The 26,612-nt window shown below is 35.0% G+C and overlaps 1 protein-coding gene across 3 annotated transcripts in view; it reads right to left on the bottom strand.

The window, feature by feature from the left end:
- Nucleotides 1–3,291: 3,291 nt before the first annotated feature.
- CPSF3 (cleavage and polyadenylation specific factor 3) overlaps nt 3,292–26,612 on the bottom strand; it is a 53,530-nt gene continuing 30,209 nt past the window's right edge. For all 3 annotated transcript variants that reach the window (XM_003757876.4, XM_031951207.1, XM_023494640.1), the window contains 8 exons: nt 23,778–23,930; nt 20,570–20,678; nt 20,082–20,180; nt 18,132–18,226; nt 15,405–15,492; nt 11,136–11,205; nt 4,238–4,334; nt 3,292–3,506 (listed from right to left, as the gene is read on the bottom strand). In XM_003757876.4, coding sequence (XP_003757924.1) covers nt 3,405–3,506; nt 4,238–4,334; nt 11,136–11,205; nt 15,405–15,492; nt 18,132–18,226; nt 20,082–20,180; nt 20,570–20,678; nt 23,778–23,930 — 813 coding nt within the window. In that variant the 3' untranslated portion in view covers nt 3,292–3,404. The remainder of the gene's footprint in view (nt 3,507–4,237; nt 4,335–11,135; nt 11,206–15,404; nt 15,493–18,131; nt 18,227–20,081; nt 20,181–20,569; nt 20,679–23,777; nt 23,931–26,612) is intronic.

Raw genomic sequence — 26,612 nt, 5'->3', positions numbered from 1 at the left:
TCTTCTAGAGAGCAGGAAGAAAGAGAACACAGCCAAAGGCAAAGAATTCAGATTTTAAAAATTGGAATAGACCTAAGAGGTTCTATTACAAATTCTCACTGAAGATGTAGCTGAACAGGCAAAAGTAACTGGCCACATTAATTATTAACCATTTGGGCCTAAGATTTAAACCTAGATTTTTTTTGTGTGTGGGACAAACTCAATATTATTTCCTCTGTACTATACCACACTGAGTTTTGGTATAAAGAAAAACTTATCTAAAATTAAATGTTATATAAAATGCAGCAAAATACATGTTCCCATATAGTTCACACAACCTTGAGGGAAAAGGCTGTATAAGCTTTTAAAAATGTTATGAACTTTTTATGTTGCAGTTAGTGCCTAATACATAGTACTAAATAGTAGGCACCTAATGCTGATTTGATTATATAATTAATCATTTAGTTCGGGAAACTCCTGCTTGCTTCTTTCCTTCTTCCTGTCCTACTTAGGAACACACAGCTACTATCAGTCTTCCTGACTCCTTTTAAGTTTTGTACTTCCTCTACTGAATAATACAGAAATGATAGGTACAAGAGGGCCATCTATCTCTTCTTTATAACTACATTAATAGTCAGTAGAATCCTGAAATAACATTCATAAAAAGTTCTCGATCTTGGAATATCTGCTTTTGTTGTCTGACTTTGCACCTTATAGAATGAAATGACCTTTCCAAGATCATGAAGATGCCAAATGGAAATGCTGAAAACTGAACCCAGACTCCCTAAGTCCATTGCTCACAATCCCATACCACATTGGAAACAAAATTTTCCCGAAGTCCATCTGAGAGGTGAACACTGTGGAGAGGGTGGTCTTACAGGTTTTTCTCCATCTCTTCCAAATTAATGCTCTGTAGCCCACTCTCAGCAATGTCTTTTTGTTTCAGATGTCAAAGGAAACCATCTAGATATAGTGTACACTTTTCCCCCCTAGCCAATTGGGATTAAGTGACTTGCCCAGGGTCACACAGCCAGGAAGTGTTAAGTGTCTGAGGCTGCATTTGAACTCGGGTCCTCCTGACTTCAGGGCTGGTGCTCTATTCATCTTGCCATCTGGCTGCCCTAAGCACCTAGATGTAGAACAGGAAGAGAACACTTATTATTTGCCAGGAACTTTGCTCCTTATAAGTATTGACATTTGGTCCTCACAATCCTGGGAGACTGGAATTGATGAAGCCCCATTAGCATAGGCTGGAGGCAAGCAGGGAACAGCACTGACTGGGTTATAAAGGGACTCCTGATTACAGAAACTCTACCTTTACTGCATCCAATCAAAAAGTTACTGCCCAAGCCCCAAGGTTATATTATTTCCCCTACTGTTGGAATCTTTACAAAGTGTTAAGACATTTCTTTACCAAGTGTTAAAATATTGGAGTTGATTTGATGTTAGAAGAAATTTTGGGCCAGAACTTGAAACAAGGTACTAAGTGAAACTGAACAATGCTTGTGTTCACACCTCTAGAGAGCTCATAAGTATCTAAGTACTCAATGGAGTTCAGAGTTTGGGAGATTCAGGGTCTAGAAAGAGATATCTGAATTCACACCGCCCATGGGCCTTGAACTCTCTTGGCGGCAGACCAAGGCCTCGGAGGCCCTTGCCATGCGTGCCGTCAGAGGCCGGCTCCACTAGGCCACGAGCGGCGTGGCTCCAGCTGCAGCTGAGGGTACTCATGGGTGCAATCCCACTACCGATCGGCATGGGAGCTTTGACCTGCTCTGTTTGGGACATGGGCCGGAGAAATGTCTTAATACTTTGTAAAGATTCCAACACCCTACAAAAAAGATCTGCTCATACAGTAGTTCCTTGCTGAACTTCTTTGAGAATTCAGCCCACCAATGTAATCCCACCTCATGGCTTCTTCCTCCTGCTTACCACTAGGGTACTTGTCTTTCCCCTTGTTAATTACTAAACCTTTAGGATTTAGCCTCATACTCTTAGCAGTGAAATAAAATTTTTGCCCCCATTTGGAGAATGTCAGCCTACAAATTCTTTTGAGATGACTTGACTATGAGCCATACCAATATATTTTGAGGCATCATTCCTCACCCCATCATTTTGGGGAGTTTCATTGTACCCCCTGTAACTTCAACAGTATTATTATCCTCATTTTTAAGTTGAGGAAACAAGAGACAGAGGTTAAATGATTAGCCCAGAGTCACATAGCTAAGAGGATGGATTTGAATTCAGGTTTCTATGTGCTTGCACAAAATACAAACCAGTTTGTTACTTAACATACAAAGCACCTTAAAAACATGAAGGTCACAGCAAATGCTTTGCATTTTGTTTTTTTTTTTATGTGTCATAAATACATAGAGCACCACTATAAAGCAAACTGACCAGTAAATGTATTAAACTCCACAGAAGTATTTGTATTTTATTTCTTTTTAATTTGTTTTATTGAGCCAAACAATTTTTCTAACATCACTTTGAGATGTTTAAATATATCCATTTTATACACATTGAAATGAACATGTTTCATCATTATTAATAGCAATTATATAGCATCTTACAATTATCACATCTTATCCTACAAACAAGCTTGGCAGATAGATGCTACCATTATTCTCATTTTTATAGTTGAAGAAACTAAGATAAATTAGTCCCAAAAGCTTGTATCTAAAGGCAGGATTTGAACTCTGGTCTTTTCGACCAAGCCCAGATCTTTGTTCACTGTACCATCTAGCTGCTTCAGATTTGCCTAGAACAAGGATTCTTAATGGTTTTCTGTTATAGAGACCTTAGGTGAATCCTATGGACCCCTTCTCAAAACAATGTTTTAAAAAAACAAATAAAAGCTCAATAAAGGAGACTAATTTTTACTGTAATAGTTATCAAAATATATATTTTTTAAAAAGTTCAATAACCCAGCTTATGAACCTCTGGAAAGTGACTAGGAGAGGAGAGGGAATTGAATAAGATAAAAAATTCTTTACAGGTGCTAGAACAAAAGATTTGCATGCTTATTTAAAAAAACCCCAAAACAAACATATACATTTCCCTTCTTAGAGGAGTCATTTGAACCTAAGCAGATTCTAATAACTTCAGTAGAAGCTACATGATTGAAAGAACTTATTGTATTTTTTCTAAAGTACATACCATCAAAAGGCTGACAAAAAGATAATTTGTTTTTGGCAAAAGAAATTCAGGATGATCACATAAGATGGAGAGGTTGCAATTTGCATTGATATCACTAAACTTTGAAGTATAACATATTAGTGATGTTCAAAGAGTAGACATGAAGATCTTCTCTCAAAGAATGTATGCTTCTCCAGGGAAACTAAAACACTTTATTATTATTTTTTTTAATACAGTAATGGAAACAGAATCAAGTATTAAAAATATTTTAATGTACATGGGAATAGTTTTTAATGAACTGGTGTGAGGGCCTCAAAAAGTCTTTGTGCAGCAAGTTCTACCATTTCTCGAAGGGACTCGTCATCTTCACTTCCTTCTTCACATTCAACTGTCTGAAAGGTAATGGACATAACACATTAAGTTAAATTTTGTAGTTGATAGAAGAAAAAATATCAACATCAGCTTAAGTGGCAAACACTTCTTATACAGGTGAAGGCCAAGTATCAACACAGAGACTTCAGCTACACTGAAGTCTTTTGGGAATTCTTTATAGAGAGGTTCAGTAAGAGATTTATAGTAATCCTAAGAAATAACAAATTAAACAATGAATTTATGTCAAAAGAGAGATCAATTTTGGAAAAGCTAAATAATAAATCTAAAGACTTATGAGAACTACGGCTTTTTCAAAGGCTCTTGTGCAAATAGCACCGGGGAGATTTAGTTTATACCCTTCACAAGGGTGATAGTAAATAATTTTAGTAGGAAATGGGTGTGATAATTCAACCAGCAACTGTTTTTACTAAATCTTATTTCAAAATCAATAATAGCCATGCAGATGCTTCTGAAAAAAAAAATTACACTTTCTTTGATTAGTAAAGTAATTCAAACTTCACTGTTCATATAAAGCAATGAACATCTTTCTCTCAAATATACATTAAAATCATCAGAATTGCTTATATCTATGTCTATACACACACATATGTATATATAGATTAAAATCTGTCCTCAATTTGCAAAGATCATGAGAACCTACATGTCCAAAGGATCTTATTTGTCCTTAAGCTTAAGAAATTATTTGAATGTCACTTGAAGCAGGCTGGCTGCTTTCAACAAATATACATACTCTTGTCTCCAACGATATATTGGCAGTCTTTCCATCCACTGTGACACTTAGAATGGATCCTTCTTTAACACTTACACAATCTTCCCCAAATATGTCCCTTCAAACAAAAAAAAAAAGTTAAAATTTTTAATTGAGAAATTTCAGATATTAGAAAAAATGCAGAACTTTAAGTAATCTGATAAAACTACACTCTGATAAAATCTGAAAAAGTCACAAATTTGATGCTTAGCTATACTTTCTAAGCAGAATTTAAGTAAATACTAAAACCATCAAGGGAGAAGAGGGTCCGGGAGAGGGTGTGAACGGGTGTGTGTGTAACTCTTCTAAATTAAACTTGATGGATTTTATTAGCTTTATCAAGTTGGTTTAGTTATAGTAACAACAGAGTTATTAAGTCCAAAGTTACTTATCAGTAGGGTTTTTTTTCTTTTCTTTCTTTTTTTTTTTTTTTTTTTTGTTAAGCAGTAAAATGATAAAACCAAAAATACTCATGTGGGTGTATTCTAATGCCTTCTTTGAAGTGTTCTTCCCATTCCTTATGAGACATGGAAGTGATTTATAGTTCTATCTAAGCAAAGAATGCTGCTAGGTCAAGAAAGCACTTGCATACACAGGTCAGCTAAGTGGTTAGAGTGTTTGAGTTGGGAAAACCTGGGTTTAAATCTAGCCTCAGACATCAGCAATGTGGATCCTGGGTCATTTATCCTGGGTCAATAAACTGACTGCCTCAGTTTACTCATCTATAAAATGAGGATAATAATAATACCTTGTTTTGGGGATCAAATGAAAGAATAATTCAAAAGCATTTGCATAGTGCCTGGCACACGTAAACATTATATATATGTAACAACAATGACAACTACTACCACTACTAATATTGCGACTTCAAGCTGGAAAAGTTTAGAGGATCTCTGTTATTAGGATGGTAAGACCATAGCTCTTCAATGAATAAATTTTCTATCAATAGGCAAGTACACAAAGTATTTTAAGTACAGGAAATTCTAATCATTTTGCAGAGACATATTTCTAAAATGCCACTGAGAAAAATTTTCAATTACCTGGTGCCCTATTATTGCTAATTTGAAAGTCTTTCCATTCAAATACAAATATCTCTTCCATAATACGTAGAATGAAAAGGATAAGTATAACATAACCTTAACATATATATTACATGTCCTTTGAAGGCAGATTGTAATTTTATCTAAAATTGATTCCACTAAGAAAAACCTGACAATCAAGTATAAAGCATAACCCATCAAGCAATAAACATTTACTGAAAGCCAACTATGTACCAGGCACTGTGCTAGAGGCTAGGGGCTAGGAAATAAAAAGAGGCAAAAGACATTCCCTTCCTCAACAAACTTACAATCTAATGGTGAAAAAAACATACAAACAAGTTATATACAGGATAAATAGGAAATAAGTAACAAAATTGTTAATAGTTTTCTAGATGTGAGGGGTTGGAAAAGGCTTCCAGGAAAAGATAGGATTTCAGCTGGGATTTAAAGGAACCAGCAAGTGGAGAAGGGAGAACATCCAAATATGGACAATGGATAGAGAAAATGCTCAGAGCAAGTTGTTCCCAAGGCCAGTGTCTCTGGTTCAAAGAATATGCGTTCAGGGGTGAAGAGCTGTTGTTTGTCCACCACCCTTAAGGAGGAGCATGACACTGCAGAGGTGCTGCCATGACATGAGAGTGGATTGCATTTAAGTGAGGGAGGTTGGGCACGGTCAGCAGTCTCACTTTGTCCTCCAAACTGTGGATAGAGGGACAAGACATAGGTCAGGATGGCCCTGGATGCAGGGAGAGGTCTAGCCCTTTTTAAAAATAAGATCTTTTAAGCAGGTCTCCGTTTGACTAAGGCTGCACCCTTTCAGTGATTAGACCAGTACTTATGCCAGCATTTGGCAAACAGCAGGTATTTAATAAAATGCTTAAGAGATCCCATTCAAATCCAAGCACATCACAATTGATTTTCCCATCCTAGATTCAACTGCTTACAAGGTTAGATGGGATCTGACCAAGATCTAAAGAGAGCTAAAGCAATTTCATTACCAGTAATGTCCTCCAAGAAAAATGGAATATTTTAGAAGAGGAGAGGAGAAAGCTCAGAAACCTTCCTGGATACTGGTTATAATAACCATTTCTTTCACACATACCCCTCCCCATTTGATTCTTGAGAGGCACATCCTCCTCAATGAAGCATTAACTGATATGACAAGCACTTTGTGATGGATTTCTAATTTTCTAACTATGGGATTTATGAGGGGAGGAATGTGAGGGGAAAAGATGGACAGCACTTTGATAAACAGACCTTACAGATAAAAGTCTCAAAGGGAAAAAGTAAATAGCAAATTAATGTTCACAGATGTGCTTTTGAAAACATCTGATGTAATTCTAGTTTGGGTAGTCTCAGAATACTTCTCCAGCTCGGGTAATTTGGAGAAATTCTCTTCTCTTCTAAACATTTCCTACACAATTGATTTTAACAAAAATTTAAATTTATTTTGCTAATAAGGAGGTCAGATAATTAAAGTTATCTCAAATCTTATATGTCTATTACTAGAAAATCAAATCTAGAGATTGAAATGTAGGGCACCTGAAAATGTAGGAGAGGCTAATTCAGGAAGGGCTTTGAATGTTCTCTTCATACTTTTCTTCCAATTGGAACTTAAGCTCCTAGAGGATTGTTTAATTCTTTGTACTTGCATTCACTATTCCACACATCTAGAAAATGTTTAATAAATGCTTATTGACTGAAAGAGTTGAGGCTGGTGAGGAAAGTTAAGGACAACAAAAAGGTATGTCTGAAACTATGCCATGGTTAATAAAGAGGATCAAAGAAGAATCAGTTCTTTGGCCCAAGATAGGAGTAAAATTCATTAAGAAAAAAAAAGTAGGTGTAGTAAACACTGATCTCAAACAAGTTCAAAGCTAGAAAAGATTCAATTAAGAGAGAAATCCACATTATATGTCAGCCATATTAATACTGGTGTGTTTGTGTTGTTTACATATAGTAGTACTTAACTGTAGCCTGCTTGGAGAAGAAAAGGAGAGGAAAAAAAAGAGTAAAAAGTGCCCAGCAGAGAACAAAAGAAAACCTATAAGGAAGCAGAGAAAAGATGGACAGTCCTGAATACAGTCTTCTTTTATATATGTTTTTTTTTAATAGAAATTTATTTTTACATATTTTAAATCCTCCCCCTTATGTTCTGCTATGCACATAACAATGCTTCACCTCTCCCCCCACTTTGTATTTGTTTTAAACTCAATGAAGGCAGATGTTCCAACTCTTATCCTGCCTGTTTGCCTGTTTTTGTCTAATAGGGAATGCTACTAAATGCCTAATGACTAGACTAGAAAGGACAAGAACAAAAACGGCTAATAAGGACTAATGACCTAGGTAAGTTACAATCACAAATAGTTAATAAGGACATAAGAAAGCAACTGGCTACTTTTGATGAATTCAAGTCACCTGATTCAGACAAACTACTTCCTTGCACACTGAAAGTTAGCAAATGTGATTACTGAGACATTGTCAGTGATATCTAAAAGATCTTTAATGGGGTACTACTTTGGGACAAAAGTCCCTTCAAAAATATGGAAGAGAAAATGAGCTGCAAAGTAAGGTTAATAATCTTAGCTTGGGTCCTGACAAAAATCAAGAATGAACTACTAAAGAAATGATTGGAGGGGGTGGGGAGTGGGAGGGCAGCTAGGTGGCACAGTAGATAGAGCACCAGCCTTGAAGTCAGGAAGACCCGAGTTTAAATATGGCTTCAGACACTTAACACTTCCTAGCTGTGTGACCCTGGGTATACGGGTTCTTTAAATGGGCCGGCACAGTGCAACAGGAGGTTTGAGAGGCCCAGAAGTAATTTCCGTGGCTAGGGTACTGCCCCATGAGCGGGATCCTAGCCATGTTGAGATAGCTATTTAACGGGAGAAGGCTCCCTCACTGATTGGCTGTATGACCTCACAGACCCTTTTTAAGCCCACTGCAAGCAGCAGATCACTCTCTTTATCCTGGGGTAGCTGAGCCAGGTGGATGGATAGCTGAGAGAGGTAAGGCGCTTGACAGTGAACACGTGGGTCTTCAGACCAGGTGTTCACTAGGGAATTAACAAGTCAGCGCATCATGTGAGCATGTATAATAAAGACTAAGTTTGCACATGGTTGTTCTTGAGCACAATATTGGTTATTAAACTACAATTCAAGAAATCGTAGCCAGAGACCTCTGAAGGCCTCAGAGGAGGTGAGTTACGTAGAATTAATGGACACTGCAAAGGTCAGTGGCCAGAGATTCCTGACGCCCTGGGAATTAGGAGAGAATGGCAATGTGAAATATAGGGGAAACAGTAGAGTTTTAACAGATGAAGTGATTGCTCAGGGTTAAGTAATGAAACGATATTTTACACCTGGACAAGTCACTTAATCCAAATGCCTCAGGAAAAAAAAAAAAGGTTGAGGGACACCTAGAAAAGGAACTCATAAGAGCCAGACTGGCTTTATCAGGACCATCTCATGCCCAAATGACAAATTACTTTTTGACTTAGTTACCAAAATACTGGATCTGAGGAATACTATAAATATAGTTTACCTGGATTTTTAACAAACTACCTAGTGTACCTTACACTATTCTTGTGGAAAAGGTGGAAATATAAATTAGATGACGGTGTACTTATATGGATTAGGATTAAAAATATATATATATATATATATAAATATATATATAATGGATTATATAGCTGAATGGCCACAGGCAAGGAGTAGTCATTAATGTTCTAATGTGAATCACCTTAGAAGGAAATTTGCAGTGTGTGAGAATAAGAACTTATCATTGGTGGTCCTGTGCTGTTTACTGTTTAATATTTCTATTAACAACTAGGTAAAGGCATAAATAGCATGCTCATCAAATTTGTAGACAACACAAACCTGGAATGGATAGCTAAAATAATAGTGATAATCAGGATTCAAAAATATCTTGACAGATTAGAACATTGGGCTGAATTCTAGTAAGATATAACAGGGATAAAAGTATTATATCATTGTTCCAAACATGGACTTCAGAAGTAAAAGAAGTTCCTTTCAGAAAAAGAAGAGCATTCTTGTGGGTTACAAACTCAAGTCCCTTTTGTGATACAAGAACCAAAAATCCAATAAAATCCTGAGCTCGTTATGAGGCATAGCTTTCAGGAATAGTAAGTTGTCAGCAGTCCAACTATATCTTGTATTCCATTTCACACAAGCAATATTATTTTCTATTCTGAGTACTACACTTTAGGAGTACCTTCAAGTTGAAAAGCAACTAAGATAGTGAAAGGCCTTGAGTCTATAAGTTTCTTGCAGAAAGTGGGGAGGTTTAGACAGGAGAGACTGGTATTATGACAGCTGTGTTCAAATATTTGGAAAGACCGTTTCTTAAGACTGGGGGGACTGGGGCTAGCCTAGGTTTGATTGGAGCTGTCCAAAGGAAAATGTGCTTCCTTGGTATTTCCCATCATTAGAAGAAGCAGATACCACTTTTTGCATATGCTGTGGCAGTGATCCATTTTTAAGTATGAATTGGACTAGATAGCTGCTGAAATGACTTCCAACTCTGGAATTCTTTTATTCTATTAATATGTATTCATGAAACCATAGAAAACTCCTAAACTCTGCCTTGGGTGTTCCCTTTAGAGTTTTTCTTGATGACCTTATCAAATATCTACTGGTTTAATTATCACCTCTTTGTAGATGATTCTCAAATCTGTATATTCAATTCTGTTTCTCTCATAAGTTTCAACCCTATGTTACCAACTGTGTTGTATCTCTCTACCTGGAAATCTTATAAACATGTCTAATATAGAATTCAATATCTTCTCTCTGAAACCCACCTCTTTGCCAGACTTTTCCTATTTTTGTTAAGGTACAACACCATCATTCTTTTCTCACCCTCAATTCTTCCCTCCTCCCCAATCTTCCCAGCCCCCTAGTAAGTTGCAAAGTTTGTGGATCCTACCTTCACAACTCTCACACCCATTGTTTTTCTCTTCACTCACACAGACTCCACCCTAAGTTCAGATCCTTATCAACTCTTACTTGAATTATTTCAATATTATCCTTAATTTCTTCCTATCTCCAATTACTGTATTTTTTTTTCCCCACACAGATACTAAACTGACATTCCTAAATTATAGCACATATCATGTCACTTCCTTTTTCAGAACAAAATTCTGCTTGTCATTTATTGTCCTCCAAGCAGAATCTGGCTCTAACCTCTTTCCAAATTAATTTCACATTACCCCTCTCGAATCTACATTCTACCTATATTAGCCCATTAGATAGAACTGCCCCTTCACCCCCATCCAGTACATTCCAGCTTCTGGCTTTGCTCCGTGCCTGGAAATGCATCTTAGAATCGTCAGTTCCTTTCAAGGTTCAGCTCAAATGCCACATTCTGCATAAGGTCTTTCCATGGAGTTTTTCTCATTTCCTTGAGAAATTTAACATTTACATATCTATGTATATAATTTCCCCTCTCAATAAAAGTTTCTGCTATTAAAAGCAGGGACTGATTAGTTCTTAAGTCTGTAATATCAGTGTCAGGCACAAAGTAGGTACTTAATATTTACTAAATATAAAAATGTAATTAATACATTGATTTCATGAACAGAAATTCATTTAACCCCTCATTATGAGGAAATTGAGATTCAGAGAACTGATTTGTCCAAGGTAACAAGCAGCATAACTATGATTAAAGCCCAAATCCTCTGATTCCAAATCTAGTGCTCTTTTATGGCCAAAAAAACCCAAAAAACTAGTTAATGAAAGAATTGAGATTAGATACAAGGTTTACTAAATGCCACTATTTCAACCATTCAATTCAAACAACACTGAGTGATATAAAAATCTTACTGAAGCATAATCTCCAATCTCTTGCTGTAAATGTGCATTTCTATTTTTTTTGATACCTTTGGTACTGCACCTGGGAGGAAAAATATAAAAAATAAGATTTAGTTCCTTTTTCAAATCAATGCAAGAATAAGAGTAAATATTTTTATAATTGCATTTTAATAATTAGATTACTTTATACTTCTATGTACTTTACACATTTAAAAAAATTAGTATACAATTAAAAAATAGCCACATTTATATGTGGCTCTAAAATATTTGAATTGTTTCTTTCTGAATGCATTTAATATTTTTTCTTTGACTTCAGAGACCTAAAATTTGGTTATAACATGCCTGGAAGTTTTCATTTTGGGATCTCTTTCAGGTGATTAGTGGATTCTTTTAATTTTTACTTCATCCTTTGGTTCCAGACTATCAGGGAAGTTTTCATTGCTAATTTCTTGAAAGATGAGGCTCTTTTTCTGATAAAGGCTTTAAAGTAGCCCAATAAGTCTTAACTTATCTCTCCTAGATCTTTTCCAGCTCAGTTATTTTCCCTATGAAATAATTAAATTTTGTTCAACTTTTTTCATTCTTTTAATTTTGTTTCATGCTTCTTTATATGTCATGGGTTCATTACATTTAACTTACCACATTTTAATTTTTAAGGAATTATCTTTGTGAGTTTTTATATCTTTTCCCATTTGGACAATTCTACTTTTTTTTTTTTTTTTTTTTAAATATTAAACTAAATACAAAATAAGGAAAAACAAAATAGAAAAAGAAAGCATAGTCAGACTAATAAAAAGACAGGGTATGATAGTAACTTGGTAACAGATTGATGGACTCATGGATACATTAGAATGCAGGTCCCCTTGGTTCTTCAAGGAAGAAATAGAGGCAGATAATTGTAAACTAGTAGGAGACGAACTATGTGAATATTACAATGATAATAGTCCTGATTCAATTTCCAAGTCCTTCTAGGACTTCTGGAAATCTTTTATAACATGTTGATTCATATTGTTTGTTATATTACCACTTGCATGTATAATTCATGTTTGTTACACCACATTGAGCCTGTACCAGCTGGAGAGAGTCATCACTGCTAGCCTGTGCTTTATTGCTAGGTGATTGTGCAATACCTCCCATGCTGATGGATTTTTGTATACCTGTTTCTAGTAAGGCTCTTCAGCCCAGAAACCCACTAACAATATTTGGCTTGACTCCCCATTTCCCTTTGGTGTTTTTCACCTCCTTTCCTGAGAAGTCAGAGGGTGCATGATCACCTTTTTAGAGTTCTCACATCCCTGAGAAGTCAGAGAGGGTGTGACCACCTGTGTTCTAAAACAAAAGAAAGCTGGAGATATAAAGGGCTGAAACTCTTAAAAAGTGTGCTTGAATCAGACAAGGGAGCACTTAAGACTAATTACTTATTCAACAATAACTCTATTAGCATATGCTTGGAAAAATGGTCCTTCTCATTGTTTGGTGTTGGCTCAATGTTTGGTGTATACAGTAATCGTAGGCAAGGATTAGAGGGGGGAGTGAGACAAGCCAGACTTACTTGGGGGCAGGACAAGGAGAAGTGTGGAGGTTCTGGACTCTAGAATTGAGAAGAGATATTTGGCTAAACTCCTGGTAGTTTGCCTGCTTCTCCCCCTAAAGACCAAGGACTTTTACTTATCCTGACTTTGGCTGATCCTGAGGCCTCCAAGGAGCTACCCCAGACTTTACAGTTAGTTTTGTTAGATAGAATGTTTTTGGCTGCAGACCTACTTCTTTTGATTGCCAATGTATATTATTCCAGTATCTGTGGCATTTTATTGTTGCTGCTGATAAATCTTATACAATTCTGATTATAGTTTCAGCATATTTGATTTATTTTCTTATAAATGTTCTCTTTGATCTGGTAGTTTTGAAATTTGATGATATTTCTATGTTTTCTTATGTAGAATCTCTTTAAAGTGGTGAAAGGTGGATTTTTTCTATTTCTCCTTTCCTCTTGTATTCTGTTACTCCAGGACAATTCTGATTATTTCTTGCCAGGTTCTTAATTTGGTCATATCTTTCAGATAGTCCAATCTTTCTTATACTTTCTCTTTTTGACCTGTTTTCCATATCTATTATTTTCCTTATGTTTCACATTCATTTTATTTTTTCCATTTTATTTTATTATTTCTTAGTCTTGTAACTTCAAGTTTAGTTTTCAAAGAATTGATTATTTTTTTCTTTTCTAAAGTTTTTCCTCATTTCTCTTTTGATTTTTGAAGTCTTTTTTGAATTCTACAAATTCTTTCTGGGTAGGTAGCTACTTAATAAATTTCTATGTTTTGTTCTTTCTTCTTTGCCTGTTCATTTTTTTTTTTTTTTAAGAACTAATAATGTAAGCACCTCTAAGGTAGGATGGGGGAGGATGTCTGGCTTCCCCTCAGTTCTCTCCTCTAACCAGGAACCCCAAACCAAAAGCAAGCGTCCACAGCCAGCAATATTCCTGCTTCACTGCTTTTACACATATCAGTGTGCTAATTCCCTCTCACCCAGGGCAGCATCTCTGCAGGACAGCTGGGCCTGGAGTAACTAATAAGCAGAGGTTCCTTCAGTCTTCCCAGCCTCAAAGCCCTGACTTCCCAGGCAGTTCAGGAGGTGAAAGTTCCTATAGTTCAGGCTGAGACTCACTCCAAAAACAGCTAGCTCCAGAGCTCTCTGCTTGCTGTTTCCCTGGAGTTAATCTGGAGGTATTTACACTTCACACTGTTAAACCCATTTCTGGGAATCTTTCTTTGAGTGTTCTTGAAATGTCCCAGGGCTCTGCTCCAAGTCTTGTTTTTCATTATGTTTGCTCTGAGGTATAAGTTAAGTTTTGTTTGTGGGAGAAATCTGGAGAGCTTGGAATTTTCTGAGTTACTCTTTAAGTAGAACTTAGAAGAGTTCTACTCTTTAAGGAACTTTTTTCTTCAGTGAATTTTTGTGTTTCTTTTTCCATTTTAGTCAATCCTGCTTTTTAAGTCATTTTTCAACTCAATGGATTTTTTTTGGGTCTCTTTTACCATTTATTATTCTGGGTGGGGGAAGGGTTGTTTTGTTTTTGTTTTTAATTTTAGGTGTTACTTTCTTAATTTTTTGGTGCCTCCTGTACCAAGCTGTTGACTTTTTCCCATGATTTTTTTCTTCACTCTTAATCCTCCCATTTTTTCCTCTACTTCTTTTTTGAACTACTCCAGTAATTTTAGTGCCTGAGGCAAATTCACATTTTTCTATAAGACTTTGGAAGTAGCAGTTTTGACTTCATTGTCTTCTGAGTTTTTATTTTGGTCTTCCCTGTCACCAAAGTAATCTTCCCCAGGAATTTTTCCTTCCCCCTCCCCCCAGCCTATTTCTTGACTTTTAATTCTATGCTAAAGTAGGGCTCTCCTCCCGAGGAGGAGGGAACCAGCGTCTCAAACGTCAGGATTTTTGTGCTGCTGTTTTCAGAGTAATTTTGAGTGGTCTAAAATTTTTCACTTTTCCCAAGGTAGTAAGATCAAAGGAAAGCTGTGGTTAGTAGTCTTCTGGTCTGTGTTCTGATGATGTCTCAGTGACCACAAGCACTTTTTCCCCACCCTAGAACTATTATTCCAATCCTTTTTAGCCATACGATCTGGTGTGCCAGTGGTCCTCCTTGCCCTGGGACTGTGACCAGGATCATATGTGGATAATGCAGCAGAGTCCTGCAGCTAGTGCCAGCCAAGAGACGGCCTGTGATCTGCTGCCTAACCCCTCACTGTAAGGAGAGCTCCAGAAGTGCTTTGCTGCTGTTGGCAGGGGGATTGCCTGTGCTGGGCTGAGCCTCCACTCTCAACCTGATTCAAGAGACATTTCCTATTAACATTCTGAGTTAACTTGAACTGAAAAATTGTTTCACTCTGTCCTCTTGCAAGTTCTGAGATGCCAAAATGAATTAAAGCAGTTTGGTGGGAATTTGGAAGAACTTAGGTCAGGCCCTGCCTTGTAACTCTGCCATACTGGCTCTGCCCCACTTGATGAGATTATACCATGAACCTTTTTAGTTTTGTATATCATAAGAAGAACTGTCTACTTTACCTCAGAATTATGGGTTTCCCAATTTGCAAAATGAAGAACCATAACCTCTAAAGACACTTCTAGTTTTAAATGTATGATCATATTATTGGACTATGCATTGTGAGTAATAAATCTTAGTGTCTAACATATTGGCATATTACAACAAATGTTACATGTCTCATAAATGATATACTTAAAAATATTTGATAAAACTTTGTGAAAATTTCTTTGTACCTTTCTGTATTTTAGGGTTTGACTGAACTTCAAGGATCACTGTTGTTACTGTATCTGCATACATATCATTGGAAGGATTTGCTAACCACTGCAAAACAAAAAAGTAGAATTAACAAATTCTAGAATCACTGCTACACAAAATAATGGACTATGGGTTCTATTGTTTTTTAACTGACTTTATGAATCCATATAGTAATACAACTGGTTTGGATTTCCCTTCTACCCAATAAAATTGATTTCTTTAGGGAGCAAAGTATTTGAGTGTCATGTAGAGTACTTCTCAATCCTTTATGTTCTTCTCTAATTTTCTTTTCTTTTTTTAAAATTAAAGCTTTTTATTTTTCAAAACATATGCATGGACAATCCTTTAACATCAACCCTTGCAAAATCTTATGTTCCAATTTCCCCCCTTCCCCTAAATAGCAAGTAGTCCAATATATGTTAAACATGGTAGAAATATATGTTAAGTCCAATATATGCATACATATTTATACAATTGTCATGCCACACACACACACACACACACACACACAAAAAGAGAAGCAAAATAAAATGCAAGCAAACAACAAAAAAGAGTGAGAATGCCATGTTGTGAACCACACTCAGTTCCCACAGTAGATGGGTGTAGATGGCTCTCTTCATCATTGGGATTCTTCTAATTTTCAATTTTGGGTCTGCCAGGACCTGTGATTATATTTATATAGGGAGGGTACATTTCTGCCCAATGTAGACTGCAACTTTCTCTGCAACTGATAGATCAGTTTGTCCAGGACATTGAAGATAAAGTAACTTTTCAGGGTCACAAAGAAAATATGGGTTCAGTTTGTTATTACTCTGATGCTAGTTTTCTATCTATGACCTACCCCCCACTGGCTCTGATTTTAATCACTTTACTATTTTTGTTCTTGCAGGAATACTGAAAAACCTTAAAACTTTTTAAAATTTAATATTTATTTCTAATACTTACTATTTCAGATTTGGGTCAACATAACGTCTTTTGGTGTCATTCTACTCTCTTTAATTATCTGAATACTGACCCCAAATGACCCTAGGCACTCTGAAATTTATGCAAATAATTTTTTTATTTAATTTTCTAAGCCAAATACATTGCTGAATTGTGTACAATTCATTGTAGATAAATGAACTGGCCCTTGGCTGTTTCTGAAACTCTCTCTCTTTTCAATGGAGATAGAAAAGAAAATACAGAAATTATTAAGTTCAGAAAACAAAATTATTAGGTTCCAGGTGCATGAATTTGTTTTTAATTTTGATAACTATTTCTTTTATATGAAATTTTATTTCTTTTATTTCTTATAAATATTCTTATCTATTCCTTTTATAAGGAATTCCTTTATAAGTATTTCATGAATTTAAAAAGATTATTTTAAGAGAATCCATAGGCTTCACCAGATTGCCAAAAGGTTCAAAAGAGAAAGAGAGATTAGGGATTACTGCTTTAGGATATGTGTGTGATTTTAGCAAAAGAACAATTATGAAAGAATATATATAGGTACACACATACACACACACACACACACACACCAATCAAAAAAACATTTATTTCAAAGTAAGATAACACAAATAGGGAAAAATACTTAATAAAAACTTCTAAAATAGCTAAGTTCTTTCCCTATTTTGGACATTATCGCTCTGTTTGTATCACAATGAGCTCTGCTATTATCTTCACTTTGCTCTCTCATTTATCTTAAATGCAATAAAAAACCTTCAATAAAAAGGATCCTTTCACTTTAATTAACACCTCTTCAAGCTGCTTGTTGTCAATTAAAGCTATTTTAGATATATATGTATTACACACACACGTGGATGCATGCAATTATATTTTATGGTGCTTTATGAACAAGTATTTAAGTGTACCACAGCATTTCTTTCACAGCTTCCAAATGCCTTTCCATCTTTTTTTTTTTTTGGTGTGTAAGGCAATTAAGGTTAAGTGACCTGCCCAGGGTCACACAGCTAGGACGTGTTATGTGTCTGAGGCCAGATTTGAACTCAGGTCCTCCTGACTTCAGGGCTGGTGCTCTATCCACTGCACCACCTAGATGCCCCTCTTTCCAACTTTCAATTCCTTAAGATTCTGGTCTATCCATTAATTGAATTTTTGCTCCTTTCTCCAAAGACATTATATAATTAAACAACAGAATATTCACAATCATATCAGTAACCAATTCTGTTGAAAAAAGCCCAAAAAACAAAAACACTTCATAGGGCTACATTTTTTCATAATGTACCTTCCACTTATCCAACTACAGAAGAGTAATTCAGAGAATTAATTGGTTGGCTTTTATCCTCTTTGAACCGATAGATATATGCTTGAGAAAGTGTTAATGAAACAGCCCCATGACTATTACAGGAACCTTAGTAGTTCTGGGGTTTACTAGCCCATGAGAAAACTATGAAAACCTTTTTAGATCTGGAGATTTTCAATATAGACTGAGGTAACTGAATACACAATGAAGTAGCCCTAAAATATAATTGGAAGTGTAAGTTTAAACGTGCTATAACTATGTGTGAACTAAATAAATTTGGTGCAACAATCACTCATATTTTAGTTATTAGTATAAAAAATTGTATATAAAGGAGCCAGGGACTGAAAGCTGATAGGGGTAAGGAGATTTAATTCTTTCTAATTTTATGGAATTGTCTAATTTTCTATCCAATTTTATAGATGAATATCCTTAAAAAAACAAAACCAAAAACCATGCATACCTCTAACACTACCATGCCTGGTTCCTGTATTACAGTAATATTTTTGAACACTTTCAAAGCTGGTTTTTGCTGAATGTCAATTTCTTCTACATCACCTGGGAAAAAGGAAAATTTGGTTATAATGTACACATAAATTTTCTGTTAACCAGTTTCCTGATATTTAATTTCTATGCCTACACTTTATAATCTGTTATCTTGACTTCTTATCACCTAAATTTGCCCTTATATTCCTTCCTTTTCCACTTTTCAAAGCCATCCCGTTTAACAATAACAAAATTATTTGGTAAAGAAACAAAAGAAGAAAAAATTAGCAAATTAATTAGTATGCCAAAAAATCTGAAAATATATGCAATACTTGACATCAATTCTGCTAGAGTTGGGGGGAAGGATCTTCTATCTTTTCTTTGGGGTTATGCTTGTTCTTGTATTTTTATTGTTTCTTACAACTTAGTAATGTCATTATATCATATACCAGATTGGTCATTCCTCAACTGAGAGGCGACCTACTTTGTTTGCAGTTCTTTGCTACCACAAAAAGTGCTACTCTAAATTTTTTGGTGTACATAGATCCATCTTTTTGTCACTGAACTCCTTGGGTCATTAATTTCATTAAAAGTGCTTTCTCTAGCCACACCTGTGAATCTTGTTCTCTAACTTTTTTTTTACACTGTCACTTTTCCTATTTGAGCTGTTTACCATTTAGATACTGCTGTGACACATGGTACAGGAGGTTAGTTTCCTTACTACTGCCAAAGGTATGTTGCATGAAACACATAAAATGTTTTCATGCAACATGAATGAGGATTCCCTAAGAAAATGTGAATATTACTGCAAACAGTACATCATGAACTGTAATTTCAATGATGTAGACACTCTCATTATCAATACAATCCTTTTAAGACTTATTAGATAGTTTTCATGAGTAGCTGGAAAAAAAAAAAAGCATCACTTGTATCTCAATCTTCTATTGAAAAACCGCTCCAAATTTTGTTAAACTGATCTTCAGATGGCAGGAACAATCTACTGCTAGATCCAATTTTCTGGAGAGCATTTTGGTACTGTGCCCAAAAAGTATCAAACTCTGCATACCCTTTAACCCAGCAGTGCCAATAATGGGCTTGCACCCCAGAGAGATCACAAAGAAAGGAAATAGACCTACACGTGCAAAAATGTAGCAGCTTTTTGTAGTGGCAAATAATTGGAAATTGAGTGGATACCCATCAATCAGGGAATGGCTGAATAAGTTACAGCATATGACTGTAATGGAACATTATTATTCTATGAGAAGTAAGTAGACTGATTTCAGAAAAGTCTAGAAAGACAATGCATATTTGTGATGTCTTTTTTTTTTTAAGTGGATGCAGAGGGATAGAAAAGGAGAAACAATGGATTTTTATTAATTGAAAAAAATAGGTAAAAAAATGAATGTAGTCAAAGATCAGGAGATAATATGGGATTTTTGGGGTATCTACTTCTTTTCAAAGTATTTTCCTAAAGGAAAATTATTTAGTTACTCAAAAAGGCTAGTTCAAATAAATCAAGTCAGGAACTCTTCCTAGAACCCCCAACAATCAAAAATAAATCTTACTTTGTATTTATTTTTTTTTAATGTACTTATTTGTTATTTTTCCCAATACAATGTAAACTCCCTGAAGATGGGAACTGGTCCCTTGTTTGGATATACTTAATATCTAGCAAAGTGTGTGGCATCTAGTAGACACTCAGTAAATTCTTGTTATATTAGAGTAACAATGAAATCCACACTAATAAAGACTAAAACATATTTTCTTATAATTCATTATCTGATATATATAGTAATCAGAACAAAATTTCTTTTTTTTTTTTTTATTTTTTTATTTAATAGCCTTTTATTTACAGGATATATGCATGGGTAACTTTACAGCATTAACAATTGCCAAACCTCTTGCAGAACAAAATTTCTATACTCACCTGTCAGTTTCTGTAGCTGATAAAATAGCAAGCTAAAAGGACCAGTGTAGGGAATGGCTTGAATCTGTTTTACAGTACTCATTGCTAAATCTGTATAATCTGAAAAAAACAAAAAATTCTACATGATTTCCTCAGAACATAGTTTACAATCAGACATACCAACCAGAGAGAAAATAAAAAGGAAATTGGCCTTATTATGGGTAGCACTACAGTTAAATCTTTTACCCTCTTTGGGCAGGTTCTTTTTTTATAAAATAAATGGATTAGAACTATATTTTCAAATTCAAATTTTCTGATATTATGGCTCTTATAATTTTTCTTAAATATTTTATTTCTTTCAATTTACAATTCTAATTTAAGATTAAATTGTTTGAAAATATATGACCTTTTAATATATAACATACAATAACATAGAAATTATATATAATGTATAACAATATAGTAAATACATAATTCATTTATGATCAGACCCTTTAATAAGGACTTACTAGAGAGGTCACAAGGTGAAAGAATGTGATAATTAAAATTTCTTTTAACCAAGATTCCTGAGACACGTTGTCCTTGTTCAGGTTTCTTGTCTGCTAAGAAGCCCATAACCTATTTTTTAGGAAGAAAATAACAATTGGAAGGTAATCTGGGAAAGGACAAACAATTTTCAAATACTTAGGCTGAAAACCTTGACCTCAAGGAATTTTTACCATGAAAACAATAAGCTTACCTCAAAAAACACATTATAAAAGTTATCAGATTAAGGTAATCCTACATTTGTATGAAAAGGTACACATAGTTTAGTAACTTTTTTGGTTATAGCTCCGAGTTTTTATTTTTAAATACCAATTTAGAGATCTTCCTAACATCACATTAGGTAGGGTGCCTTTTTTTCTGTAGCCCCTCCAATTACTGTTACTTTTTGCCAATCTAATGAGTGTGAAGTGTAACTTCATAATTAACTTAATTTGTATTTTTCTGATTATTAGTAATTTGGAACAATTTTCATATGGCTGCTGAATTCTCTGTTCATATCCTCTATCACTTGAAAAATGTCTTTTGAGCATAAATTTTCAAACATAATCAATATAAGAATTGTCTTCTTTGACAAAAATAATTTATTATAAAGTAGTACTTTTATTGGGTGAAAGTGAAAGCTAGACAAAGAGCTAGACAGAGTTAATGACAATAAAGGGAGGAGTGAAGTGACAATGAAACCTCTAAAAATATGCAAGAGAAAACAGGAAAGCAGAGCACCCTAATTTAATATTTAATATATGTTAAATTTAATACAAGATTTAAAAATAAGTAACAAGACATTCATGGTTTCATCTAGAATCCTCTTTTTTAGCCTTTGTATATTGAAACATTTATATATGTTGATGATTTTCTAGCTCATAACAAATATTTTTAAAGATAAGGTGATTTAGAACGCAGTTTTTTCCCCCTCAATAGTATTTTATTTTTCCAAATAAATGTAAGAGTTTAGCATTCATTTTTCTAAGGCTTTGTGTTCCAAATTTTAAAATTATTTCCCCTCTCCCCAAGACGGAAAGCAATCTGATACAGGTTAAAAATGTGTAATCCTTTTAAACATATTTCCATATTTGTCATGTAGTGCAAGAAAAATCAGACTAAAAGGGGAAAAAAAACATGAGAAAGAAAAAGCAAACAAGCAAAACAAAAGGTGAAAACACTATCCTTTGATCCACATTCAGTCTCTATGGTTACCTCTCTGGATGTGGATGGCATTTTCCAGTCTAAATCTAGTAGAACTGTCTTGGATCATACCACTGCTGAGACCCAAGTCCATCAGTTTATCATCATATAACCTTGCTGTTTTGGAACTCATCTTTGGTTGTGGGTTGTTGTAAGAGTTAAAAAGCCTCAAGAACAAGGAATGCAGTTCAAGGCATGTGGGAGGACCTGAGGGATGAGAGGTACAAGGTGCAAGAGAGTTCTGTGTGGAGGTGGGGCATAGCCCCAAGAAGCGGTGTCTGACCCCAGGTTGCACGTCTCCCCCCTTAGTGCTCTCAAAGCCTAGCATGCCTCCCTCCCTCTTCTCAGGCCAATCCCATTATGCCAGGTTCCTAGAGGACCTCCCCATCCTCCAGATCCTCAGGGGGGTATAAATATATGCTATCTAAGAATAAAGTTCTCTTTCACTTCACTCCTACCTCCTGGTTGGTCTGTTTCTATGGGATCCGGGTTGGTGCCCAAAGATAGGTAAATGTGGCCTAGCTGTGCTGTTGACAGACAGGCTGTTAGAGTAGCTGAAAGGGGAGCTACAAGATTAGGGTAGCGTTAAGAGACGCTATAGGTTGTAACCTAATATGGGGTCTTGTAACTGAATATGGGAGGTTGTGGAAATTATGATTTATCATCAATCAATGTTTGATTTGTACACCCACTTTATATTTCTATACAACTGGGGTCACTTTCTCAAGTAAAAAGGAGTAGCAAATGGAAAAAGTTTAGGTAGCCCTGTTTTAAGGATTATTATTATTTTTTTTTTAATACATAGACTATTTATTAATAAGTCCCTACTTTTATTTTTATGGAAACATTTAATATGAGCCAATTCTGCATTTCTAGCTGAAGATGACTTTTTAGCTATTCATTATTCCTGATGAGGAGGATAGAATTTTATTAATTTTCATATCTACTTTATTTACTTGCATAAAAAGCTGTAATGATATCAGAAAACACTCCTGGCCACCAAATGTTTTTTTTTTTTTTTTAAATTTTGCTGTACAAAAAGAATCAGACTCTGAAATATTGTACAATTAGCTTGTGAAGGAAATCAAAAATGCAGGTGGGCATAAATATAGGGATTGGGAATTCAATGTAATGGTTTTTAGTCATCACCCAGAGTTCTTTCTCTGGGTGTAGCTGGTTCAGTTCATTACTGCTCCATTGGAAATGATTTGGTTGATCTCATTGCTGAGGATGGCCAGGTCCATCAGAACTGGTCATCATATAGTATTGTTGTTGAAGTATATAATGATCTCCTGGTCCTGCTCATTTCACTCAGCATCAGTTTGTGTAAGTCTCTCCAGGCCTTTCTGATTAAGGATTATTTTTGTCAAACAAAACAAATTCTTGTTGTATTGGTTATATTTGAAATTTTATGCCTCAAAAGACATTTCTCAAGTGATAGTCAAAGGATATGGACAGAGTTCAGCAGCCATATGAAAACTGTTCCAAATTACTAATAATTAGAGAAACACAGAGATGATGGCTTTTATAATGTCAGACAAATCACTGACAATCATATGCCTGAGATGTAGCTTAAAAAGATATTTATAGAAGAGATGCTGACTGAAGATAGATTTCCTGTGGACCTCAAGGCCATGGCTTGTGACTATTTTACTTTTTAATCTTCAAAGACTGTTATCTCATTAAAAATTATCAGTGCAGAGAAATATTAATTAACTTGCCCAAGGGCATACAAGGTAGCAGTACTTTAAAATGCAATTCTAATATCAGATATAATTTAAGATCCTTGAGGGTGCAGATTTTTGTCTTTGTATCTCCCTAATGTCTATTACAACATCTAGCTCACTACAATGACTTACACAGACAACGCATATAATGACTCTTAAAGCAATAAACTCAAATGGACTAAAAGTTGATTACTAATCATCAGAAATATATAACCCTTATGAAGAAACCCCTCAATTTTCATTAAGAATGCTAACCTCATACCTTGGCTAGTTTTTCACCTCGGAAATTTAAAGTCACTGCTTCAGTATTTCGAGGATTGTGAACTTCTATGTGAACCTCATCATTGTCTTCATATTCTCTTATCAATGCTGCTTTTAATCTTGCCATTTCATTCTGCTCTCCATGCACTAGTATCTATATGGGAAAAAATATTACACATTAAAGAATCTTCACTTATTCAACTAATGAGTTCATATAAATTAGAGAAATACCTAAAAAAAGATTTAAAAAAAAATCTGGTTTTTGCATTATACAATGGAAGCTTATCTCTTTTTGATTTTGCTTTTTAATTAAAGTGTTTCTGAAATTAATAAATAGCAAAGAAAATGGGCATTTCCATAGACAGAAAAATATGTAATTTTTCTAATCCATCTCATAAATCATTTTATGCACTGGTTGCTTCTCTAAAAATAAGTAATAAATTATAACATGTTACTTACAAAGCTAATCTACTTATGTGTAATTCTTTTTTTTTTTTCCTGAGGCAATTGGGGTTAAGTGACTTGCCCAGAGTCATATATCCAGGAAGTGTTAAGTGTCTAAAGTCAGATTTGAATTCAGGTCCTCTTGACTTCAGAGCTGGTGCTCTATCCACCACACCACCTAGCTGCCCCCTATCTATGATTCTTTATGGCCTTCGCTTTCCTTCTGTACATTTTATTTTTTTTCCTTCAAAGTATGAAAAAAAATTAAAATATTCTTTTTTTTTTTTTTTCAATAAATGAAAATCTACCTTCTTTTCCTTCTACCTCTATTACACTCTACAATCTTCCCCAAGTGAGTAAGAAAGAATAACAAAATCTGTTACATACATGTCAAGCACCTGTATTGGCAATGTCCAAAAAAAATTTTCCACCTATATTTAAAGTTCATCATCTCTCTGTCAGGAGATGAGTTGGATGAATTGATCTGTGTTCTTAAATTTTTCTTTTTTTAAATTATTTTTTATGTTTTTTTCATATGCATGGGTAATTTTTCAACATTGACCCTTGCAAAGCCTTTTGTTCCAAATTATCCCCTCCTTCCCCCCTCCCCCCCCCCAGTTCTTAAGTCTTTCAAAGTTGTCTCTACAACATTTTTACTATATAAATTGTTCCCCTAATTCTGTTAACTTTATTCAATATCAGTACATGCAAGTCTTTTAGGTTTCTCTTGTCGGTCGGAAGATACCATATTTCATAATTGGCACTCCAGAATTGTGACTAATCATTGTATTGATAAGAATTCATAAGTCTTTCAAAGTTACTTTTCTTTGTAATTTTGTTTTATATTATATGCATGCAATCTCTTGTTTTGTACAATTTTCCTCTTTTTTTATTAAAGCTTTTTATTTTCAAAACATGCATAATTTTCAACATTCTCCCTTGCAAAAAACCTTGTGTTCTAAATTTTTTTCCTCTCTTCCTTCTCCCCAATCCTCTTCCCCTAAACAGCATGTAATCCAATGTTTAACATGTGCAATTCTTATATATATATATTTACACAATTATCATGTTACACAAGAAAAATCAGATTAAAAAAGGAAAAAAAAAAACAAAATGCAAGTAAACAACAAAAAAGTGAAAATATTATGTTGTGATCCACACTCAGTCTCATAGTCCTCTCTCTGAGTGCATATGGATCTCTCCATCACAAGACCATTGGAATTAGTATGAATCACCTCACTGTTAAAAAGAGCTACACCCATCAGAACTGATCACCATATAATCTTGCTGTTGCCATGTACAATGATCTCTTGATTCTGCTCACTTCACTTAGCATCAGTTCATGTTAAGTTTCTTCAGGTCTCTTTGAAATTATTCCGCTGAAGGTTTCTTACAGAACAATAATATCCCATAATATTCATATATCATGACTTATTCGGCCATTCCCAGTTGTTGGACATCTTCTTAATTTCCAATTCCTTGCCTTAACAAAAAGGACTGCTACAGTTTTGTACGTGTAGGTCCTTTCCCCTTTTTTATGCTCTCTTTGGGATACAGGCCCAATTGTACAGTTTCTCTATACCATGCCAGGGTAGGAATTCATCTGTAACATCTTTCCTTGTTCTCTTACTTTTTAATAGTGAGACTTTTAATATTTAGCTTATTAATTTTTGTTAAGGACTATGCCTATGTGAAGGGGCAGATCAATTCTCCAAGAGCCTCCACAGCTGTGGATCATAACATCTGAAGGAGTAGCAAAGTAGCCTTTATTAACACAGATGTTCCTTGTGGGAATGAAATAAATTGGAGGCAAGAGGGAAGAGGAGAAATTTCAGACAATGAAACTGCCTCTCAGTGGAGAGGTCACAGAACAACAACTGCCTCTCAATCTCCTTGTATCATCATCATCATCATCATCATCATCATCATCATCTCGCATGAAGAGATCCATTCTACAGGTTTGAGTTAGCCACAGTAGCCACTGACAGGTAGCTCTCATATCACAACAAATGTTGTTGTGATACAACCTATTTCCCTGGGTTGTTGAAAGGATCAAAGGAAATAATATTTGTAAAAAGCTTAGTAACTGACACATTCCCTTTTTTTTGCCCTAACTACTTTCAATTTTTCAGACACTGTGCTAGGTGCTGAAGAGAAAAAAAGACCAAAAAGAAAGGAGAAAAAGAAAAAAGAAAGAATAGAATTTCTGCTCTTAGAAAATTTGACAATTCTATTTGGGAAGATAACATGTATGTAAATACACTCAAAACACTGTTAAGTACACATAAATGAAGACAAAAGAGATAAGAGAGAGGGAAATGGAAGTTGTTGCTAGGATTGGGAGGCTGCTCAAGGAAGGTATAGAAAGTGTGAAGAAAGGAGTTTGAAACAG

The sequence above is a fragment of the Sarcophilus harrisii genome, chromosome 2 (assembly GCF_902635505.1).
Source record: "Sarcophilus harrisii chromosome 2, mSarHar1.11, whole genome shotgun sequence".
In the NCBI taxonomy this organism is placed as follows: domain Eukaryota; kingdom Metazoa; phylum Chordata; class Mammalia; order Dasyuromorphia; family Dasyuridae; genus Sarcophilus; species Sarcophilus harrisii.
Note: the sequence above shows the minus strand (reverse complement) of the source record. Positions and strands in the feature narration are given on the sequence as shown.